The sequence below is a fragment of the Enhydra lutris genome, unplaced genomic scaffold (genome assembly GCF_002288905.1).
Source record: "Enhydra lutris kenyoni isolate GAN:26980312 unplaced genomic scaffold, ASM228890v2 scaffoldscaffold11, whole genome shotgun sequence".
In the NCBI taxonomy this organism is placed as follows: Eukaryota; Metazoa; Chordata; class Mammalia; order Carnivora; family Mustelidae; genus Enhydra; species Enhydra lutris.
In genome coordinates, this window is record NW_019154095.1 from 28,158,973 (window position 1) to 28,182,010 (window position 23,038).

General features: G+C 43.7%; 1 protein-coding gene across 4 annotated transcripts in view; it reads right to left on the reverse strand.

Moving 5' to 3' along the window:
- Positions 1 to 22,208, reverse strand: part of LOC111144593 (glutathione-disulfide reductase) — a 54,299-nt gene extending 32,091 nt beyond the window's left edge. For all 4 annotated transcript variants that reach the window (XM_022498969.1, XM_022498967.1, XM_022498968.1 and 1 more), the window contains exons 1-4: positions 21,901 to 22,208; positions 5,727 to 5,753; positions 3,393 to 3,481; positions 1,858 to 1,927 (exon numbers count right to left, since the gene is read on the reverse strand). In XM_022498969.1, coding sequence (XP_022354677.1) covers positions 1,858 to 1,927; positions 3,393 to 3,481; positions 5,727 to 5,753; positions 21,901 to 22,197 — 483 coding nt within the window. In that variant the 5' untranslated portion in view covers positions 22,198 to 22,208. The remainder of the gene's footprint in view (positions 1 to 1,857; positions 1,928 to 3,392; positions 3,482 to 5,726; positions 5,754 to 21,900) is intronic.
- Between the last annotated feature and the right edge of the window lie 830 nt (positions 22,209 to 23,038).

Sequence of the window (23,038 nt, forward strand, 5' to 3'; positions counted from 1 at the left end):
GTGGGAGCTTGATCACAAAAGAGCATATTTCAACGTTTCGGAACATGCTCTGTTCTGAATTAAGTTATTTCCTCCTTCCCAAATAGCCCTCCGGATGCCCTGCTTAACCAAGCTGAATCAAGGTCAGCACCAGAAGCCACAAGAAAAACCTTCCTCAGGAGAGAATGGTTTCCCAAAGGGTGCTAGAGGAGTCTGGGTCAACTGCCAATAATAATCATGAGGGGGAGGAACAGATAGAATTTTTATTTTCATTTCCTAAGATACTTGACAGAAAATATCCTTTCCTATTCACAAGCTCTGGATCGACTATAAATAATTCCTTTCCCATAAGGTCACATACACTAAGTTTAACTACACAAAAAGATTTGTGAATATTAAAAAAAAAAAAAAAATGCTGTTCCCTGAGTAACTTTCCTAGCTCTTCTGCAAAAGTATTTAAGCTCACTCCATTTTTTTAAAAACTGATGTGGGTGTCTTAGTATAACAAGTGGTATGCTCTATGCTCATGTCTAATGGTCTTAAAATCTCTTGTCATCCATGTAGAGGGGACCGAAGGCCCTCAAATACTTGAATTGGGATTAAGGTCAGAAAATATCACCCTCCGGGGGCACCTGGGTAGCTCAGTGGGTTAAGCCTCTGCCTTGGGCTCAGGTCATGATCTTGGGGTCCTGGGATCGAGTCCTGCATCGGGCTCCCTGCTGAGCAGGGAGCCTGCTTCCCCTGCTCGTGCTCTCTGTCCTTCTTTCACTCTCTGTCAAATAAATAAATTCTTTAAAAAAAAAAAAAAAAGAAAGAAAATATCACCCTCCGAAAAAATAAACCCAATGAATAAGAATCATTATAAAAATACATGAGGTTAGCCATTTATAGAAGTAACTGAACCCTAAAAGCTGGCTTATAGATAGACATGCTGTCAATGAGATTATGGGGGCCCAAATATCACTGACAATCTACTGATCTAAATACAATCTAAGCTATGCAGAAATCTTAGAACCTGCAAAGTGAAACCACGAAGGCAAATGAAGGGTGGTCGGATATACACTGTCAAGAAAAGGACAGCCAGGGACCCCTGGGTGGCTCAGTTGTTACATGCCTGCCTTCGGCTCAGGTCATGATCCCAGAGTCCTGGGACTGAAATGCATGACAGGCTCCCTGCTTGGTGGGGAGTCTGTTTCTCCCTCTGCCCCTCCCTGGGCTCTTTCTCTCTTTCCCTCTCTTAGAGAAAAAAAAGAAAAGAAAAAGCAGCCATATTGTGCACCATTTGTCAACGTCTCCAGTAGCCCCAAGGGGAAGTACAACATTTAAGCACCAAGGCAGAAAAAGCCAGAGACTGGCAAAAGATATATTCAGCAAATATATATTTGCTGAAGGTAAATATATTTGCCTTTGCCTGGTGTACTTGATCAGACTGCATTCACAAAAACAACCTTCTGAACTATAATTTGTTCTCTTGACTATATCTAGCCACCAAGGTAGAGGCTGCTGGGAGCAAATGAGCAATGGCAGCCTTCCAGCCAGGCTGTACTTCTGATCTGAATAAGCTGGTGTATTGTTGTGTAAATCAGTCTCTGTTTGAGGTTTCTAGAACTAACTGGAGGGCCAGACCTACTCAAGGGGCGGCCATCATGAGAGACCTGGTCTACACATCACAGCAGGCGCTGCCCACTCTGTAGAAAAAAGACGCCTCCTGGGCAGAGACCCGCTCTGGCAGGTCAACCTCAAAACCATTAACTGCAAAAGAAATTAAAGAAACAACAAGAGATACGAGCAAAGGCTATGTTTTTTGTCTGGCCAGAGCGGTAGCACACTCCAGCAGAGAACGGCCCCCTCTCCAAACCCCAAACCCAGCACACACACCTTGGTGAGATTATTTTGATAGATGGTGTTCAGGCGGCTCACATAGGCATCACGCTTCTCCTTTATAACGCTGTAATGAAACTTGAGTCAGTACTGAGAAACAGCGTTCTCTTCTTTCCCTAAGGGACTGGGGCATCTGTCCCTGAACACCCCTTTCAGCAGAGAATCACAAACACACAGAGCAGTCAACAAGATCCCCAGGAGGGAGTATCTCTGAAGGCAGCTGTCCCTGCCCCCGTGCCCATCTGCTCTGCCATATGTAGAGAACCCTTACTCTAGTCCAGGGAAGATGTTCACGTGGCATCCACGGTATGTAAATTTCGTTCTGCAGACAAGATAGGGAGAGCTGCTTTGGCAAGTCCCTAGTACTTAGGGGCCACTTGATAAACATTTGTTGAATAAGTGGATGGATTTCTGAGTATTTTGAAAATTTTGATGGCTCCTAAAAGTTTATGGCAATTCCTTTAAAAGTTAAACATAGCGGCGCCCGGGTGCTCAGTGGGTTAAAGTCTCTGCCTTCGGCTCAGGTCATGATCCCAGGGCTCTGGGATCGAGCCCCACATGGCTCTCTGCTCAGCAGGGAGCCTGCTTCCTGCTCTCTCTCTGCCTGCCACTGCCTACTTGTGACCTCTATCTGTCAAATAAATAAATAAAATCTTAAAAATAAATAAATAAATAAAATAAAAAATAAACAAAATAAAAGTTAAACATAAAATCGCCATTTGAGGGGCGAGGCGAAGAAACAAAAAATTTTGAAAATGATAATAAATAAAATTGCTATTTGACCCAGCAATTTCACTCCTAGGTATAGACCCAAAAGCAGGGACTTGTAGATCAGTGTTTACAGCAGCATTATTCACCGCAGACTAAAGGTGGAAACAACCAAAAGTCCACTGAAGGCTGAATGGATAAACAAAATGTGGTATGAACACAAGGGAATATTTTTCAGCCTTAAAAAGGAATGAAATTCTGACACATCCCACGACATGGATGAACTTTGAAAACATTATTCTAAGTGAAATAAGCCAGGCTTAAAAGGACAAACGTCGTATAAAGTACCTAGAACAGGCAAATTCATAGAGACAGAAAGTAGGATGGTGATACCAGGGCCTGGGGGGAGGGGAGATGAGTTATTGTCTAATAAGCACCTTGTTTCTGTTCGGGATGGAGGAAAGGCTCTCGAAATGGATGGTGGTAATAGTTACACAACACTATGAATATACTTAATGGCCCTGTATTGACAACTTAAAAATAGCTAAAATGGACTTTTCATGTCTTTGAAAGCCACTTTATTGAGGTAAGACTGACATACAAAAAACTGTACATATTTAGTGTACATAACTTGATGAGTTTAGAGAGAAGTACACACCTTAAAACCAGCATCACAATCAAGGCCACGGATATATCCGTCACCTGCAAAGGTTTGTTATATACATTTTACCACAGTAACACCCTCCCCAAAAAAGTTTACGGCTCATTTAATTATGAAAGATAAATATATTTGTAAACAGAACACTCTGAGCATTAACGCTTACCGCCAATTGAATTTACTCTCACAGCTTTGAAAGCCATAATCAACGTGATCGTGCATGAATTCAGAGTGGACAGCCGTGTTCCACATTACCTGTCAAGACAAAAAAAAAAGTAGCCACAACAGTAGTACATGAGTCCTGAGAAAAGAAAGAAATCATGCGTGAAAGGTAACTACATAATAGCAGATAAAAATAATGAACTTTAAATTAAAAATAAAACTAAACATTCTAAAAGTTCAGCAATAGGACCAGACAGATGTTGTAAGGAAGCTGCTGAAATGTCACAGGAAATTATTTCTATTACATTCCCTACTCCATAGAAGCAGGACGTTATAAGCCTCCCAGTCCTGCTGGTAAAATTTATTATTGCTTACATCCTCCGTTTAAGTTTTAGGTTTGTTGAAGCCCCATCTTCTATGATTAATTCTAGGGAATGGAAATGCATCTGTAGCTTTATAGTGAAGTGATTTAGAAGAAGATATGAGATGAAGCTGAGGACTGAAAACCTTAAGAGAACAAATCCCTCTTATAAACTCGGTACCTATGAACATATCCTTGTCAAGGACTTGTGTAATCAGGCATCTGGAACTCAAAGGTTTGTTGCATCTCTGTGGAATGCAGTCTAAAATTTGCAAAGGCCTTTTATGACAACTGATCATCAAGAGAGCTGAATTCCAGTTGGCATCCAGAACTCTAGATGACAAACTATCATTTTTCTTTGTCAGCTAAGCCTGAGACTCCATTTTTGATAAGCGTTAGATTTCTTCTTTGTACTGTTCTCCATTTATGCCTAAAGATGAGTAATTGGTGACACTGCTGGATTCTGCTCATTTTTTAAAATTGAGGTGAAATTCATATAATATAGAATTAACCATTTTATCTGCTAGATTGTTTATCTTAAATAGTACATACAACAGGTTCGTCAGTACTACAAAATAAGATGGGTTATTTTAAGAAACACCACTATATGTCATCCCATCATGAGGTACCATATTTATTTACTTCCAATACGTATTATATAAGCTGCTATAGCATCCGACAGCTTCTGGAGAAGCTCTATACGATAGGCTCATCCTAATTAGGGAAGTAGCAGCCCCATCCATCTGATTTCTTCTCTACTGCTGCCCCACTCTATCCTTCTGGAGGGCAGTTACTCCAGGCTTTAGCCTGTTCTAGAAAACAAGAGGCAATTAACCAACTGATCTTCAAGAATGCAAAAAGCACTTTGAAGTCAGTAGAGCCCTATGAAAATATAAAGTAAATGTTCTGCACATGTGTTCAGAATAGAATGAATAAACAAAACATAATATACGGGAACAAAATATTACCAATTCAGGCTACTATACCCAGATGGTATTTAAATAATGAGGTAGCACCAATCAATGGATTTACTACCATAACTGGTTTAAACTACTTTATAACTGATTGACATAATTTATATATCATAATTGCATGACTCCAATTAGAACAGGGTACAAAGGGGCGCGTGGGTGGCTCAGTGGGTTAAAGCCTCTGCCTTCAGCTCAGGCCATGATCCCAGGGTCCTGGGATTGAGCCCCGCATCGGGCTCTCTGCTTGGCAGCGAGCCTGCTTCCCCTCCTCTCTCTGCCTGCCTCTCTGCCTACTTGTGATCTCTGTCAAATAAATAAAATTTGTAAAAAAAAAAAAAAAGAACAGGGTACAAAATCTAAGACCAAAAGGAAAGAAAACAATTGAGGAAAAGTGTCCCACAGTAAAAAAGAAACTTTCTTATGATTAAAAAAACAACAACAACACACAAAAATCCAAACCTACCTACCCATACTGGGAAACAGATTATAAAAAACCCTTCTGGCGTTATACTCAGGTATGTGTCACTGAAGAGATTAGGAATATTTGTTTACCTGTTACCAAAAAAATGCCAGTTTAGAATGTAATCTCAGTAACAAAAGGTTGTAAGTTTAGGATTAGAACATGTTAAAGCACGTTCAAATGTGGAGTAAAATTATTTGCCAGCACAAGCAAGAGGCAGCTTTGGAAATAAGAGCTGCCATTTCTTCCTCTTTTTTCACAGGTAAAGGACAAGTTCATTCAGTGTGCCCTACACCACAGATACCAGGAAAGAAAACCACCACAGTTGTTAAGAGAATCCATGAGGCTACAGGATTAAATGAGAATACTTAAGCAGCTTCCATTCAATCATTTAGATTGAGAAAAAGCAATCCTGTGCAGATGGACCAGTCCTAATTACTGGACCTAGCTATTATCTCACTCATGCACTCTAAGCTAATAAATCAACGCGTTGCTTTATCAAACATGTAAAAGAAGTGTGGAAGGAAGAAGAAATAGAAATTCTACCTTTTTGGGTACACATCCAACATTCACCTAGGAGAAAAAAGGACAAATTTTAAGAATATTAAACTGAAATCATTACACAAACCTGCAAGAAATAAACCCCAAGCATCAACCCAGGAGAACTCCTTAAGTTTCTAAGTCACATACTACAGTTAGTTCCTTTTTTCTATTACAGAGTTGTTAAAGACATGAGTGTTCCTTTTCTTATACAATGAGGCAGGGACCTTTGTTCCTCAGCATTTTCTCAAGAAAAACGGTCACTGAGAAAAAGAGAGAAAATAATTCCACGTCCATGGGGCTATGCAGTGCAGGGGTGGAAGAGGTCAGAAGGTGGCCCAAGCCTGAACTTGCACAGAACACAGAAGTCTGAAGCAGAAAAGAAAGCAGCAGAAGGAAAGACCCACCAGCTAAATAAGGGCAATTGAAACATCTGAGCAGCTAATCTAGAGGATTTCTGGGAAACTTACTGTGGTAGATGCTGGGTAAAACCCTCAGAATGCCCCTTTGAAAAAGTCTCTAGCAGAAATATGTTACCTTTCAGGACCAAAGGACAATGAAGAATCAAGCAGTAAGGTTCATCCTTACTGTTACAAATGTGTGTGTGTGTATACATACATACATACACACATACATATATACGTGTGGGTATATATATATGTATATATACATACATGCTTATATATATATATATGTATATATACATACATGCTTATATTCCATACTTGCTAGAGACAGATCACAAATTGATTCTTAGCCTTCTAGCCACCAAAACACAAACAATGGTAAGATGTCACATAAAAACTAACCAGTTGTTGGGGCACCTGGGTGGCTCAGCTGGTTGAGCATTTGCCTTTGGCTCAGGTCATGGTCCTGGGGTTTCTGGATCCCAGGATCGAGCCCCACATCGAACCCCGCATCAGGCTTCCCGCTTGGCCAGAAGCCTGCTTCTCCCTTTCCCACTCCCCCTGCTTGTGTTTCCTCTCTCGATGTCTGCCAAATAAATAAATAAAATCTTTAAAAACAAAAACTAACCAGTTGTTTAAGAAAACAACTAGTTATACCCCTCAGACTAGAGAGAAATTTTTTTAAGAGTTTATTTATTTGACAGAGAGATATAGGGAGAGAGGGAACACAAGCAGGGAGCGTGGGAGAAGGAGAAGCGGGCTTCGCTCGATCTCCCGAGCCTGGGATCATGACCTGAGCTGAAGGCAGCTGCTTACCAGCTGAGCCACCCAGGCACCCCGAGAGAGAAATTCTTCCCAACAGTCCCCGTAAACAAGCTGTGATATATATTTAAGTACAGATTTTTGTTTCCATTTGTTTGTTTCCTTTTGAGCACATGCTAAAAAATGGAACATGGGGAAAAAAAGCTGGGTTAAGGGTATGACTAATTAGACTACAGACTATAATACTGTACTATAATTATGTGATGTGATAAATATCCTTATGTGGACAATCATATTATATGTATGTATCAAGGTAACATGCTGTACACCTTAAACTTACACAAGTGTTGACATGTATGTCAAATGAACTTAATAAAAAAATTAAAAGACTAAGACTGATTAAAACTGTCCCTCAGGTGAAGAAATTCGTACTTGGCTGAAAATTCTAACTTGGCTGAAAACACCGGGTGAAACACCGGTGTATCTTAGCGGAGGAGCTGGTTGCAGAAGGAAAACTAGATTGACCTCACTCTTTCAAAGGGCAAATTAGAGACCCCCCTCAGCTCTGGAAACCAGTCATGTAATGTGTATTCCTGATACCCTTTAATCTTATAAATACTGACTGGGAGGTGTTGGTGACATCTTGGCCATTACAATGAAGTTATGAGATCTTTTTAAAAAAATTTTTTAGGGGAGCCTGGGTGGCTCAGTCGTTAAGCCTCTGCCTTTGGCTCAGGTCATGGTCCTGGCATCCTGGAATCAAGCCCCATATGGGGCTCCCTGCTCAGCAGGAGGCCTGCTTCTCCCTCTGCCTACTGCTCCCCCTGCTTGTGTTACCTCTCTGTCATTTAAAAAAAAAAAAAAATCTTTTTTTTTTTAAAGATTTTATTTATTTATTTGACAGACAGAGATCACAAGTAGGCAGAGAGGCAGGCAGAGAGAGAGAGGAGGAAGCAGACTCCCCGCCAAGCAGAGAGCCCGATGCGGGGCTCTATCCCAGGACCCTGGGATCATGACCTGAGCCGAAGGCAGAGGCTTTAACCCACTGAGCCACCCAGGCGCCCCCCCCCCAAAAAAAAAAAAAATCTTAAAAAACTTTTTTAGAGAGAGAGCGAGCGAGCATGAGTGGGGGTGGGGGGTTGGTGTGCGGAGATCAGAGGGAGAGAGAGAGAATCTTAAGCAGGCTCCATATCCAGAGCAAAGCCTGATGTGGGGCTTGTCCTGAGATCATGACATGAGCTGAAATCAGGAGTCCAGGAACCCCTGAAGTTATGAGATTTAAACAAGGTCTCCACTATATATCCTTAAAAATATCAGTATATTCACTCATGCCTAGTGGCATGGAGTAAAGACTGAATATTTAAATACTGATGCCTTTTGGACATAATTTATACTGGATGCTTACAGCTCTGCTGATCATGACCGTAAGGACTAGGCTGGCTCCCTATATGCCCGAAGAACACAAGCCTACTTCTTACCGAATATTTTCTAGGTATCCTTTGGTGAAATCTGAACTACATATATACACACTTGCCAAGGGATTTTATATGAAATGCTAGAGTAAAGGAAACCTGCCCAAATCTCATTAAGATCGCGAATATTTGAAAAAGAAGGTCTTATGAACAGTCAGAAGCTAGTCCTCTATCTGCAGCATACCTCCTGCTATTTCATTTTAATCCTGTTATTTCCCATTATTCTGCCCTCAGGGATTATAAAGGAGTGAGTTATGTTTCTCTACAGTTGCAAGTTATCAGTCATTTGGAGGTTCTTCTAGAAAGAGACAGGTCATATACTCTGGACTTGGATCTTTCATAAGAGTTTGCTACAATAAGGATTCAGAAAGCAAGAGAAATGGGAACTCAGAGCATTGAGAGAAGGGTGCAGAATTCAAGCCTCATAAAATAAAGGAATCACACCTACACTAGCATTACAAGCAGGCTATTCAGAAAGTACTTTATATTAGCAATCAGAATAATTTACAGCTTTCTTCCTATACTGCCCTGCATAGGTCTAAGCAGAGGATGTGCTATTTTGCTATTTCTCAACTCCCAAGTATTTGAGTTATGGAAATAGATGGAATGAGCCAATGCTAAAGGAGGAAGACAGGTGTTTCCTATGTGGTAGAAGAGAGGAAGGCAGCTGAAACCCAGCCCCCTGGCAATGATTTTTATCATCAGACCTGCCTTTCCTGGCTCATCTGGTGGGCAGGCTTTCCAGTCCCTTCTATGAACAACTCTATACCCTGCACTCCACAGCTTAAGTTCACCAAGAGGCTTCAATGAGACAGACTCCAAAACCAATTTCTCCAAAAGTAGAGATGATTTCAATATACTAAATAAATACACTCCGTTTGTCCTATAGTCAACCTTCTCCGGCTTCCCAGGAACTTCAAAAGCAATGTAAATTGTTTTAAGAGACTAAATGTTCTGAACCATTCTCAGTCATCATCAATATATTCCTCTTGCACATTTGAGGCTATCTGAAAGCTACTTAAGGCAATTTCTAAAAAAGTTTGGGACATGCTTCTTCCATGGGCCAAGACAATCTTTCTCTTGTGCCAACTGTTATGACTAACTTTGGTTTGCTTTTTAGAAGTTTCAGACTTTTCGCCTTCTAAAATGTTTTAACTTGCAATCATTCATTCATTCATTTGATTAAGCATTCACTCACTCGTGTCAGGCATTACACAAAACAAAACCCTAAACAGGTATAGTTAGTCCCTGTTCTCTTGGGAGCCTCCAGTTCCAACCAGAGTCACAGCATAATCCAAGATGCTGACTCAAGGGTTGGCAGCAGAATCACTCCATTCCCGAAAATTCTGAAGCCTTAGGCTAGAAATCAAGAGGAAGAGGAAGGTGGAAAACTGTGACCTTTTTGAGCCAAAGAGTCTATATTCTAGCACAGTACCCTTTGGGTCTGGGATTGGGCTATAACTGAAAAGAGTTCATGACCTTGAAATACACCTCGCCCTGGGGCACCTGGGTGGCTCAGTTGATTAAGCCGCTGACTTGACTTTGGCTCAGGTTGTGATCTCCGGCTCCCTGCTCAGTGGAAAGTCTGCTTCTCTCCCTCTCCCTCTACTTGCTCTCTCTCTCTCTCTCTCTCAAATAAATAAATAAATCTTTAAAAAAAAAAAAAAAAAAGAAAGAAAGAAAAAAGAAATACAACTCGCCCTATTTTGGCAACTCCAGTAATAGGCCTCCAGGGCTTTCCACTGGTTTTAGAAGCCTAGTTACACTTCAGCACAACATAACTGATGACCAAATGCCTCTCTGACTTGAAAGGGAAGAAAAGACACATTAGTTAACAGAGCTGGGGAAGCCAAAGGTGGAAAGCTCTGTACAGTCATACTCAACCCTTCTTCCTCTCCAGCGGACAAGCGCAGCAGGTGGTCAGAAAGAACACAAGCATAGAGTCAGACAGACATGAGTTTGCATCCCAACCTTCCCTCCCACCTACTGGCTGTTGGTGGCTAAGTTTCTAAATCTCTGAGCTCAGTTTCCTATTCCGTAAAATGGGAATGCTAACACAGAGGTTTTGAGAAGATGACAGATAATGCAAATCAAGCACCTCTTTTCTAATGTATGATAGATCTAATGATGACATTGACTCCCCTGAATTATTTCTGCAGTCCTCTGGATCTCCGAGCTCACAGAAGCTTATTGGAAAAAAGAGGAGATCAAGTCCCCTAGTGGCTGGCTCCCTTTCAAGAACAAATCTGATGGCGGAAAGCTTGTCTCCCAGGCTAGGACACCAGGTTGATGGGTTCTCAGAGCTCTGACTTCCCAGGGGTGCACAAAGCTGATAAGACCTGAAACATACACCACTTTCCACCTAGCAAATTTCTCTGCAAAGCCCTCAGAGGGGCATTAACCAATGATAAACCTTAGAGACAAGTTTCTCATATTCCTGAGTACACCCAACACCAGAGACACTCCGGCAGCTTTGCCTTACCTGCAATCTGACAGTCCATTTCTAAGAACTCCCTGTCCTGATGGTGTTCAGAATCCTGTTCAGTTGGCCTGCCAGCATTGATTCACAGTGAAGACAGGGGGCCTCTCCCAACAGGGACAGAACATGGGAAGAGTCTGATGATACACATGGAAAATTTCAGGGGCTTCACCATGTTTCTAGGCCGGGCCCTCTCACCTTTGGTTCTGCCTAGATAGGTAAAAACTTCACATTGCCCGTGTCGGTGGTAAAATGAGGATTTGGTCCATTGACAAGTGCACCTATCAAGAATGCCAACTGCACTTAACAGCATGATTGATTTAAGTCATTGGCCACTGGTAAGTGATTCAACCTCCAGGTCCCCTTCCTTCTCTCCTCCCCAGAGGCAGAGGACGGGGGAGACACAGGGGGGCGGGCGGCGGGAGGTAGAAATGAAATCCCGACCCTCAAATCACAAAGTTAGTTCTCCAGCCAACCATGTCTCATCCTTAGGATCTTTCCAAAAGTCACCTCATTAACATAAACTTAGGTTTGAAATATTCATTTGTTATAAATAGCAAGATACCTTTATTACTCTTATCACTTAGAAAATTCCAAGGGGTTTTAGGAGCTCTGTGCCAGGAATGGGAACCAAGACCAAAGGTATATTGTCTTATCATAAATCACAGTATCGTACCTTGACACATATTAAACAACCAATATCCATGTCTTTTTTTTTTTTTAAAGATTTTATTTATTTATTTGACAGAGAGAGATCACAAGTAGACAGAGAGGCAGGCAGAGAGAGAAAGGGAGAAGCAGGCTCCCTGCCGAGCAGAGAGCCCGATACGGGGCTCGATCCCAGGACCCTGAGATCATGACCTGAGCCAAAGGCAGAGGCTTAACCCACTGAGCCACCCAGGCGCCCCAATATCCATGTCTTTACCTTCAAATTCCATACTTCAATTAAAGATTAGTATTGGGAGGCATCTAGCTTCAGGGAGAAAGAAAAGGTATTCTGTATAAAGCAGAATCTAAAGCAAGAAAATGAAGTGATACAAGAGATAGTAACAAAGGTTGGAATTAAAATCATTTTGGCTCAGGGCACCTGGTGGCTCAGTTGGTTAAGCATCTCCCTTCTGCTCAGATAGTGATCTCAGGGTCCTGGGATGGAGCCCAGCATTGGGTTCCCTGCTCAAAGAGGAACCAGCTTCTCTCTCTCACTCTCCCTGCTCTCTCTCTCTCAAATAAATACATAAAATCTTTAAAATAAAATGGCTTTGGCTCAATACTTAGCTAAGCAGAATATGAGATTAACGTGGACCTCTCAATCCCAGGTGTTAACTTTATTTTTTAACATTTATTTATTTATTTTATTATCTTTTGTTTTGTTTTGTTTTTTTTTTAAGAAAAAAAATTTTTTTTAATTTTAAAGATTTTATTTATTTATTTATTTATTTGACAGAGAGACAGACAGCAAGACAGGGAACACAAGCAGGGGAGGAGGAGTGGGAGAGAGTGGGAGAGGAAGCATGACCTGAGCTAAAGGGAGACGCTTAATGACTGAGCCACCCAGGCGCCCCTATTTATTTATTTTAGATAGAGTGTGCGCATGGGAGAGCGCGAGCTGGAAGAGGGGTAGAGGGAGAGAGAGAGAGAGAATCTCAAGCAGACTCCCCAGTGAGCACAAAGCCTAACAGAGGGCATGATCCGTGACCCTGAGATCATGACCTGAGAGCTGGATGCTAAACCTACTGAGCCACCCAGGTGCCCCTCAACTGTCAAATTTAAAAGACCTGTTACTCTGAGGCATCCAGGGGGACCCAGAAGTAGCTACATGAGACAAAACTTCTGGACCACCAGTTCTCTACCCCTGATGAGCGCACTACAGTGATGTGTGGCCCCACATCTCCTTTTCTTTTTTTTTTTTTTTAAGATTTTATTTATTTATTTGACAGAGAAAGAGACAGCAGGAGAGGGAACGTAAGCAAGGGGAGTAGGAGAGTGAGAGACAGGCTTTGTGCTGAGCAGGGAGCCTAACACAGGGCTGGATCCCAGGACCCTGGGACCATGACCTGAGCCGAAGGCAGAGGCTTAATGACTGAGCCACTCAGGCATCCTGGCCCTATATCTCCTGTTCCCTCACCAAAAGAAAAGGACCTAGTATCCTATGTATCCTCATTTCATATCTAATGTTGTAACACCCAGTGAATAAGTGATTATTAATGATAAGATCATTAATCTTTCCACAAAATGCCTTCAATCTGATCTACAAGAAACATTCTGTTATGACTTGTTCAAAGTACAGTTTACAAAGACATAGGATCCCTGAGAGGTTCAGAGGCAGCCTTTCTTTCTAGCCCTGCAAATTTCTGATGCAGATGACAAAGCACTATTATACAAATCCTAGAGCAAAAAAATTAATCAACAGGGTAAATCAAAAGACCAATTTCAACATTAGGATTTGCCTACTTCAACAAACCCCACCCTTTCTGATCACTCATTTATCTGGCACTTATAAATACAGGTGTGCCACACCTTATGAAACTCTAAACCCACAAAACAAATTAGGGTAACTTTCTGTTTTTAAGGGCTACCTGTCAATACTGAAGGTGTGTTGGGGTACGTGGGCAGCTCAGTCAGTTAAACGTCCACCTTCAGCTCAGGTCATGATCCCAGGGTCCTGGGATCAAGTCCAGGGTAAGGCTCCCTGCTCAGCAGGGAGCCTGCTTCTCCCTCTGCCTCTACCCCCTCCCCAATCCCCTGCTTGTGTGCACATTCTCGCTCTCACTCTCTCACTCTCTCAAATAAATAAATAAAATCTTTAAAAAAATACTGAAGGTATGATCTCCTTTTGTAAATGTCCATTTAGGGGCGCCTGGGTGGCTCAGTGGGTTAAGCCTCTGCCTTCAGCTCAGGTCATGATCCCGGGGTCCTGGGATCGAGCCCCGCGTCGGGCTCTCTGCTCAGCAGGGAGTCTGCTTCCCTTCCCCTCTCTCTGCCTGCCTCTCTGCCTACTTGTGATCTCTGTCAAATAAATAAATAAAATCTTAAAAAAAAATGAATATTCAACCTTGGAACATTATACTAAAATGAAGGAAATAATTCAAATGTTGCAGGATTCCACTTACATGTGATATCTAAAATAGTCAAATTCATAGAACCAAAGAATGGAGTTGTGGTTGCCAGGGTCTGGCCAGTGGTGAGAGAGGAATGGGAAGTTACTAATCAACTGGCGCAAAATTTCAGTTAAGCAGGATGAGTAAGCTCTAGGTATCCTGCTGTATCACATTGTACCTAAAGTCAACAATACTGTACTGCATGCTGAAAATCTTTTTAAAAAGTGCGTTCAGGGGGCGCCTGGGTGGCTCAGTGGGTTAAAGCCTCTGCTTTCGGCTCAGATCATGATCCCAGGGTCCTGGGATCGAGCACTGCATCGGGCTCTCTGCTCAGCGGGGAGCCTGCTTCCTCCTCTCTCTCTCTCTCTCTGCCTGCTTCTCTGCCTACTTGTGATCTCTGTCTGTCAAATGAATAAATAAAATCTAAAAAAAAAAAGTGTGTTCAGTCTTTTGTGGAGATATCGGCATCATAATACCAAAGTACATGTTATCACCTCCAAGGCCGGTTGATTTACATGTTGTTAACATGTAAGTCATTGTTTTCAGCCTGGATAAATACCAACAGCGGTCTACTTAGAAGCTTGTTTCTCAGGCATCTTTTAAAACCCCCAACTAGGGGTGCCTGGGTGGCTCAGTGTCTGCCTTCAGCTCAGGTCATGATCCCAGAGTCCTGGGATAGAGCACTATGTTGGGTTCCCTGCTCGGTGGGAAGCCTGCTTCTCTCTCTTCCTCTTCCTCTGCTTGTGTTCCCTCTCTTGCTGTGTCTCTCTGTCAAATAAATAAAATCTATAAATAAATGAATGAATGAATGAATGAATGAATGAATAAATACCGTCTTTCCTGCTACCCTCTCCACCTGGCACTGTGCAGCACCATTCACAACGACATTAGTAATCAAGAAGGCTTTTTATTAGGTAGAAACTTCCAGCTGTAAATCAGTAAGTCATGGGGCTGTAATGCACAGCATGGTTAATGGTTAATAATACTATATCGCATATTTGGAAGTTGCTAAGAGAGTCGATCTTAAAAGTTCTTATCACAAGGGCACCTGGGTGGCTCAGCCGGTTAAGCAACTCCCTTCAGCTCAGGTCATGATCCCTCTGCCTCTGCTCCTTCTCCCTGCTCGTGCCCGTTCTCTCACTCTCTCTCAAATAAATAAAATCTTAAAATAAAAATAAAATATCTTAATAATTAAAATTAAAATTAAAATTAAAAATCTTAAAATAAAAATAAATTATCACAAGGAAAAAAGATTTGTAACTATGTATGGGGACAAGCTTAACTCAACTTCTGGTGGTGATCATTCCACCGGATACACAAATATGGAATCATTATGCTGTATACCTAAACTAATACAATGTTATATGTCAATTATACCTCAATTAAAAAAGGAAAGAAGAGAAGAGAGGAGAGGAGGAGAGAGGATGGGAGAGGATGGGAGGGGAGGGGAACGGAGGGGAGGGCAGGGGAGAGGAGGGGAGGCTTTTGGCCCGGTAATCAAACCTTAGTACCAACTCTCATTGGTGAGAACTGCTCGTCTATACCGTAATAACCCATTTACTCTTCACCACAGGATTACTACACTCAGCAAGAACACTGGAACATGTGCTCCCACAGGCCCTGGGGCAAAAGGAGCAGTAAATCAGAAAGAACTCTTCCTCAAGCTGACTCTTCCCAGGTCTGCGTAGGCAGAGAACTGAACCACAGAGACAAAGCTTCCAGAAGGCTCTCATTCACCACGGCTCTGGGCAATCTTTGCATTTCTCCCTGATCTACAGTTGATCATGAGGGAAGTACTACACTTAACTTTTTGGAGATGCCAAAAACTGAATTCAAAGATTATTTCATTTGTTTTTCTGCCCTCAGAAATGACTTAACACAACAGGCAACAAGAGATTACGATCCTAACTGAATTCTTTCAATTCTTTTCTTTCAGCTTCCCACTTTTAGCAACCAACCTACTCTACATCCTACTCTATCAGATCACAACTTCTTGCTTAATGAAGAAAAATAAAGACCAGTTTGAGGGTGGAATCATGTTAGGAGAGCTACCCAGGCCTCTCGACCTGGTTTATCCATTAGAAGTTTAATAGCAGTTCTGGCCCCTAATTGCTTCTTTCACTTTGAACTAAAGGAGATCAGAATATGCCACCCCAAACTATGCTACTTGAGCACATGGATTATTTTGAGCTAAAGATAATTAAGAGCAAAGGAGGACCTCCCTGCCCTCCTCCTTTCTGCCTAATAACAGGGCATAAATTTCCCTTTGTGAAGGTATCCCTTACCCCTCTTCTATACCAGAAGGAGGAGAACAACCCTAATCATGAAAGAGGGAAAGAGCACTGAGCAGAATCTACAGGGGGGAAAAAAAAAAAAAAAACAAAAAAACCTTATTAAAGTAACCTTTATTGGGGTGCCTGAGTGGCTCAGTTGGTTGAGTGTCTGCCTTCAGCTCAGGTCATGATCTCAGAGTCCTGGGACAGAGCCCTGCATCCCGCTCCCTGCTCAGCCAGGAGTCTGCTTCTCCCTCTTGCTCTCCCTCTCTGCACCTCCCACCTCATGCACTCTCTCTCAAATGAATAAAAAAATCTTAAAAAAAAAAAAAAAGTAACCTTTATCTTCCATTAGTTTCCCTCATATATTTACCTTTCTACAATTTACTGCTACTAGAAGCCCAAACCTCCTTTCCTTTGCCAGCCACTTCTCCACAATTTATTACCCTTTGTTATATTGGTATTAAGCTCCCAGGCCTAAGTGCTCCTTTTTTCCCCTCTACTTCTCTGTGACAGTCCATCTGCATGTGAAATAAATTCCTATAACTCTGTCTACTATTGGCCTAATTTGCAGGCTCCAGTTACTAAACCTAAGAGGGTAGAGGAAAAGTTTTTCCTCCCCTACAGAACACAATATGGGGCAAAGTCATCTCATACTTGAACTTAACAGCTTAAAAATTTCTATCCCAGGGCGCCTGGGTGGCTCAGTGGGTTAAGCCTCTGCCTTCAGCTCAGGTCATGATCCCAGGGTCCTGGGATCGAGCCCCACATCGGGCTCTCTGCTCTGCGGGGAGCCTGCTTCCCCCTCCTCTCTGCCTGCTTGTGATCTCTGTCTCAAATAAATAAAATCTTAAAAAAAAAAAAATTTCTATCCCCCCCAAAAAAAATTAAAAGAAATTTAAAAAAAAAGGTGATGGAGCACCTAGGTGGCTCAGTTGGTTAAGCGGCTGCCTTCACCCAGGCCATGATCCCACGGTACTGGGATCGAGCCCCATATCAGGGTCCCTGTTCAGCAGAGAACCTGCTTCTCCCTCTCCCTCTGCCTGCTGCTCTGCCTACTTGTGCTCTCTCTCTGTCAAAAATTTAAAAAAAAAAAGAAAAAAAATTTTTAAACAAAGGCTCTTGTACACCAACATGCATCATTCACCTTGAAAATGCACGTTTTGGGGGTGCCTGGGTGGCTCAGATGGTTAAATGTCTGCCTTCAGCTCAGGTCATGATCCCAGGGTCCTGGGACTGAACCCCACCTCAGGCTCCCTGCAGTGGGGAGCCTGCTTCTCCCTCTCCCTCTCCCACTGCTTGTGCTCTCTCTCTGTGTCAAACGAAGGAAGGAAGGAAGGAAAGAAGGAAATGCATGCCTTCTTGGAAGGGGCCTACTCAATCAGATCACAGAAAGTTTAAAAAAAAAAAAAAAAAAGTAAAGGAAGATTGAGGAAGAGTCAGAAAATCAAGCCGAATAGTCACATGTGTAGACAAACTTGGAAGGCATTCTCTACTAGCTGCCTCAGAAACATAAAATTATGAAACCAAGAAATTAATAACTCTAGGACCACATTCACTGTCATCTGACCCGCAGTTATGCCTAATTCACCAGATTCATCCTAATGCTTCATACTGTCCCTTCTTCCTATAAAGACGCTGTCACTGTGTCTGGTTCATGTTATACCAAAATCAGAATGGAGCTCTTTAAAAATACATCTGCTCTGGCTTCACACCATACCTACTAAATCAGGAGCTACAGAGTGAAGGCCAGTGTGGTAGACAGACCCTTAACTAAGTGTTTTTGGAGTAAATGTCTGGTTCCTAAGAAAGAGGGGTAAGAAGTTTCCTTCTCTGTAGTAAAGAATAAGGCTTAAACAGGTTCATCAAGTCGCAGTTTACTTCACACTAATACATCAAAGCTCTAGTTTCCAATGGCTGGGACGCCAGTTCCATAGGTCATAGCATGCTTGGTTTGTTTTCAACCACATTTTAGCTGACATTCACTCTGCTCCTCAGTAAAGTAAGGGTGCTGAACCGGAACAATGCTTCCCAAATTCCTACAAGGATCTGTGTGAGTCCAATCCTAAATGAAATGAAAATAACCAGGTCCATGTAGTGTTTCATAAAGCTAAAAGTACTGGGGCACCTGGGTGGCTCAGTCAGTTAAGTGTGTGCCTTTGGCTCAGGTCATGATCCTGGGGTCCTGGGATCAAGCTCCCCATCAGGCTCCCTGCTCATTGGGGAGTCTGCTTCTCTCTTTCTCTCCCTCTGTGTGTGCTCTCTCTCTAGCCCTTGCTCTCTCTCTCACTCTCTTAAATAAATAAATAAAATCTCTTTAAAAATTATTACAAAAATATTGCACAGAAAGTTTAGAAACTGCAGATAACACCCACAATGTAAGCTCCACAAAGACAGAGATTTTATCTGCTTTGTTTGCTGCCGTAACCCCAACATCCAAAAAAGTACCTGTATAGGTGGCAATATGAATTAATAAATGAGCAGACAAAAATAGAACAATTAAAAACAAAACACAATCCCACTGGGGCACCTTGGTGGCTCAGTCAGTTGAGTGGCTGCCTTCGGCTCAGGTCATGATCTTACGGGTCCTGGGATCAAGCCCCCCATCAAGCTCCCTGCTCAGAGGAGAGTCTGCTTCTCCCCTCCACAACTCATGATCACTCTTTCTCGCTAATAAATAAATAAAAATCTTAAAAAGCCACAATTCCTCTAACTACAGGAAGACTTTAATTTGAATCCTCAGTGTGAACTTAACCACAGCAACTTTAAAAATTCACCACACTCCAGAATCAAAATACTTAGGAAAAAAATGCTTAACGAATCAATGTTGTTGTTGTTTTTAATGACTTTATTTATTTATTTGACAGACAGAGATCACAAGTAGGCAGAGAGGCAGGCAGAGAGAGAGGAAGGGAAGCAGGCTCCCTGCTGAGCAGAAAGCCTGACTGGGGGTGGGGGGGGGGGGGGCGTTTCCATCCCAGGACCCTGAGACCATGACCTGAGCCGAAGGCAGAGGCTTAACCCACTGAGCCACCCAGGCACCCCTTAACGAACCAATGTTAAAGAAATTTCTATTTGACTGTTCCAAGGGACTTCTTTCACTATAAAACCATAAAACCATAAAACATAAAACCACTTTTATGCAGTCACTCCCCTATGCAAAAACCTTTCACACAGTTCACTTCATTCTTTTTACGTAAGCTCTACACCCAATGTGGGGCTTGAACTCACTACCCCAAGATTAAGAGTCACATGTTCTACGGACTGAGCCAGACAAGAGCCCCCAGAAACTTTTTTTTTTTTAACCACAACCTACCCATCAGCTTCCCATATCTTACTTCTATTAGAGACACCCTCTGTTCTAAATTCAACTACACAATATAACCTGCCCCTCTGCCTTTGCCTCTGACCCTGTCTATCAAAAATTGGTACTAATCCTGTTCAGGTTCAGAAAGATACTCTCTCCTTCAAGAAACCATCCGTCCCGCGGTGCCCAGGCAGAAGTGATGATTCCAACTCTCTTCTTAGCTACTGTAATTTTTCACTATCAGCAGCAATTAACAAAGACCACCTCACTTTGGGGTTAAGGTCTACATTTTCCTTCCCCACTGTATTGCAAATTCCCTGTGGGAAGGGACTTTTGCCTTATAAATATTTGTATCTACCCTTTTCTCTCTGCCTACCTCAATCCAAGTACCTGGCATTTAGAATACACGAAATGAAGACATGAACAAATGAAATGATGTGCTTCAGAGGGCCTCCCTTTTCCCTGCACCTGCTTGGAAATCACTGGACATCAGAAATTTATTACTGCAACTATGGCTAGCCTAGATATCTGGAATTCTTAAATTCAAACTCCCTTCTTATCGACTGTTATATATTCTCTGATATTAACAGATACCCACACCCTTCCTTGTAATTCAAAGCCAAAAGCCAGTTTGAGAAGAACCCAAATGGAATGTGATGCAAGTGTGAAGTAGGGGATTTCCCAATGTTTACAGGAAAAAAAAGTTGCTATAGCAGAATGGTACAGGCAAGGCCAGGCATTTTATAAGGAAGCTGTAAATGGCTGACCAGAACTATTCTTCGCTGGGTCTCAGATGTAATTTACCTCTTAGTGTATTCATATGTGTGTATTCATATTCCTGAGAAGAACCTAAAAATGAGGCCAGCCCCTTCTTGAGTAATATCAGTGGGACCAAGCAAGGATGATGGATGTCACAACCGTGTGACAAAACACGGAAGAAGGAAAACTGAGAAAAGTAAAGAGGTACAGGGGTACCTGGCTGGCTTAGTCAGTAAAGTGTGAGACTCTTGATCTCTGGGTTGAGAATGTGAGCCCCATGCTGGGTGTAGAGATGACTTAAAACAAAATCTTAAAAAAGAAAGGAGGTACAAAGATGAGAAATCATCAAGAGTTCTCACCAGCTGTCCAGGGGCCTCCTAGTGGCACCCCTCAATCTGCTTTCCGCTGAGACAGACTAATGGAGTCTACGCTAAGATGTCAAGGAGCAAGTTGATCATTACCAGGGATTTTTCCTTTCTGCCATTCCCATTTTCATTTTGAAGTAAAAAATGAGTACTGGACAATGAAGTCAGCCCTTTCACAAGCTGTCAATTTTGAGTTTGATTCATTACGCATAAGGTTATTGAGCAAGATATTTTGTTAAGGTGATAAGAGGAGCAAAATACATGAACCCATCCCTGCCCTTAAGGAGTTCCCAATCTGGCACAACTTAAATATCAATCTCCAGAACACTGTGGAGAACACTTCCCAATCCCAGGTTACTCTTGGATACAAAATTTTAACATTAATTGCAACTATTTCACCCAAATCTTGTGACAGAAAGGCCACACCAGTAACATGGAAACAATTTTTTAATGATAAACCTTCTCAATCATAAGATTTTACGACCCTCTTTTTTGGAAGCGGTTCTAAAATCTACCCCCCCCCCCAAAAAAAAGACAAAACCAAAAGAAAAAGGTCTGAGAATTCAATTAAGAGTAAATCCTACATCGAGGTAATCTATAGTCAGTGGTTGTCAACCTTGGCTGCAATCAATCACCCGTGGAGCTTCTAAAAACTCCCAAAGCCCAGGCTGCTCCTGGGAGGAGTGAAATCAGAAGCCGCGGGAGTGGAACCCACAGCAGAATTTTCCCAGCTCCTCAGGTGATTGGAATGTGCGGTCAAGGGCGAGAACCCCTGCTGCAAATCATTCTGCCCCTGGAAGTGAAAGGAGAGGATCAGGATCCGTCTTCCTCAAGGATCAGTACCCAATCCCGCTCCTCGACTCCCCTACCCCCCACACCAGCTGCGATTTTTCCACGGGCAGTTGTTTCACAGATCTGGGGATGAGATCAAGGATGGGTTGCCATACTCTTCCACCTTGAGGAGGGAGGATGCAGTGAAGTTCTGTTAGGTTTAACCACCTGCGGTTAACACTGTCCCTGAGCTGGCACAGACCACGGCTTGGGTTTGGGAGCCGCAGGGAAGCCCTTCACACTTGTCCCCTCTAAACCTGCTGGGGACACTGACCTCAGACGCGGGTGGGAAAGCGGAGAGCACGGCGCTGGGGACCCATCCCCGGACAGACGGACCTAGGCGCTAGGAAAGAGGACAGGCTGCCCCTGCAGAGCGCGGAGAAAGCCCGGCTGCGAGACGACGCGCCGCGGGGGACCTCGTACTCACGCATGTTCCGCCCAGCTTGTGGCTCTCCACCACCGCGGCCCTAGCACCCAGCTCCGCCGCCCTGCGGGCGCTGGCCAGCCCGCCCGAGCCGCCCCCGATCACCAGGTAGTCGTAAGAGGCCACGACGCCGGCGGCAGGCGGAGGGCGCTGCGGCTGCGGCTCCTGCCTGCAAGCCATAGCGCGGGAGACAGCGCGGGTGGGCCGCGGCTGAGGCAGCGGGAAGTGGGGGAAGGCGCGCGCCACTCGCCGCCAGCTCGGCCCGGCGTTCCCGCTCAGGGCCCTGCGCAGCAGGGCCATGCACGCGGAAGTGCGCGCGAAAGGCGGGGGGGGGGGGGGGCGGGCGGTCCGGGAGAAAGCGAGGAGGGGGGGCCGGGGCCCCCGGCTAGCGCAGCCTCACGGTGACTAAGCACCCGGCCCGGACGCGGGTTGGGGGGGGCATGCGGGGAAGGGGTGGGGCTCCCTGGCCGCTGCCCCGCGGGCTCCCAGGGGAACCCGCCCCTACCCCGCCCCCACCCCGCCCCACCGCGCGCCAGCCAGCCGGGCGGGCCAAACCGACCCGGTTAGCGGGGGCTCTCTCCGCCATCACCCCAGCAGCCGGGACCCCGCACCCGAGTGGTATCAACCGGATGTAGGTTTCCGAAGGCCTGTGGGGCGAGGAAGGAAGAACGCCCTCTTTTGTTTCACCCGCCTTTTCCTGAGCGGGCACCTTGGGAGTTGGCAGTGGAGTCAATTTCTCGAGGAAGGGAGGTTTGCCCTTCATTATTTTGGAGGGTGGTGTTTCTCAAAGTTTGTTCCGCAGGCCACCTGGAGGGCTGATTTGCCGATTCCTGGGCTTTAATCCAGACAGGCTAAATCGGATTCTCGGGGGCCGGACCCCAGCCATCTATGCTTTAAACAATTCTCTAGCTTTCACGTGACTGTAAAGCACATTTAGTTTGGGAAACATTGGAATAAATATTTTGGTGATCCACAAGTTAAGCATAAAGATAGGTTAGAGACGGAGATACAAAACCATTTTACTCCCAAGCAAGAGAGACTGGAGTGTCGTTTTAGAGTATCTGGAACTACCAATTGCACAATTTGTGTGGTGATAAGCCAATTTGTGTGACCCAAGCCATCACCCACAGGTTGAGGGCCC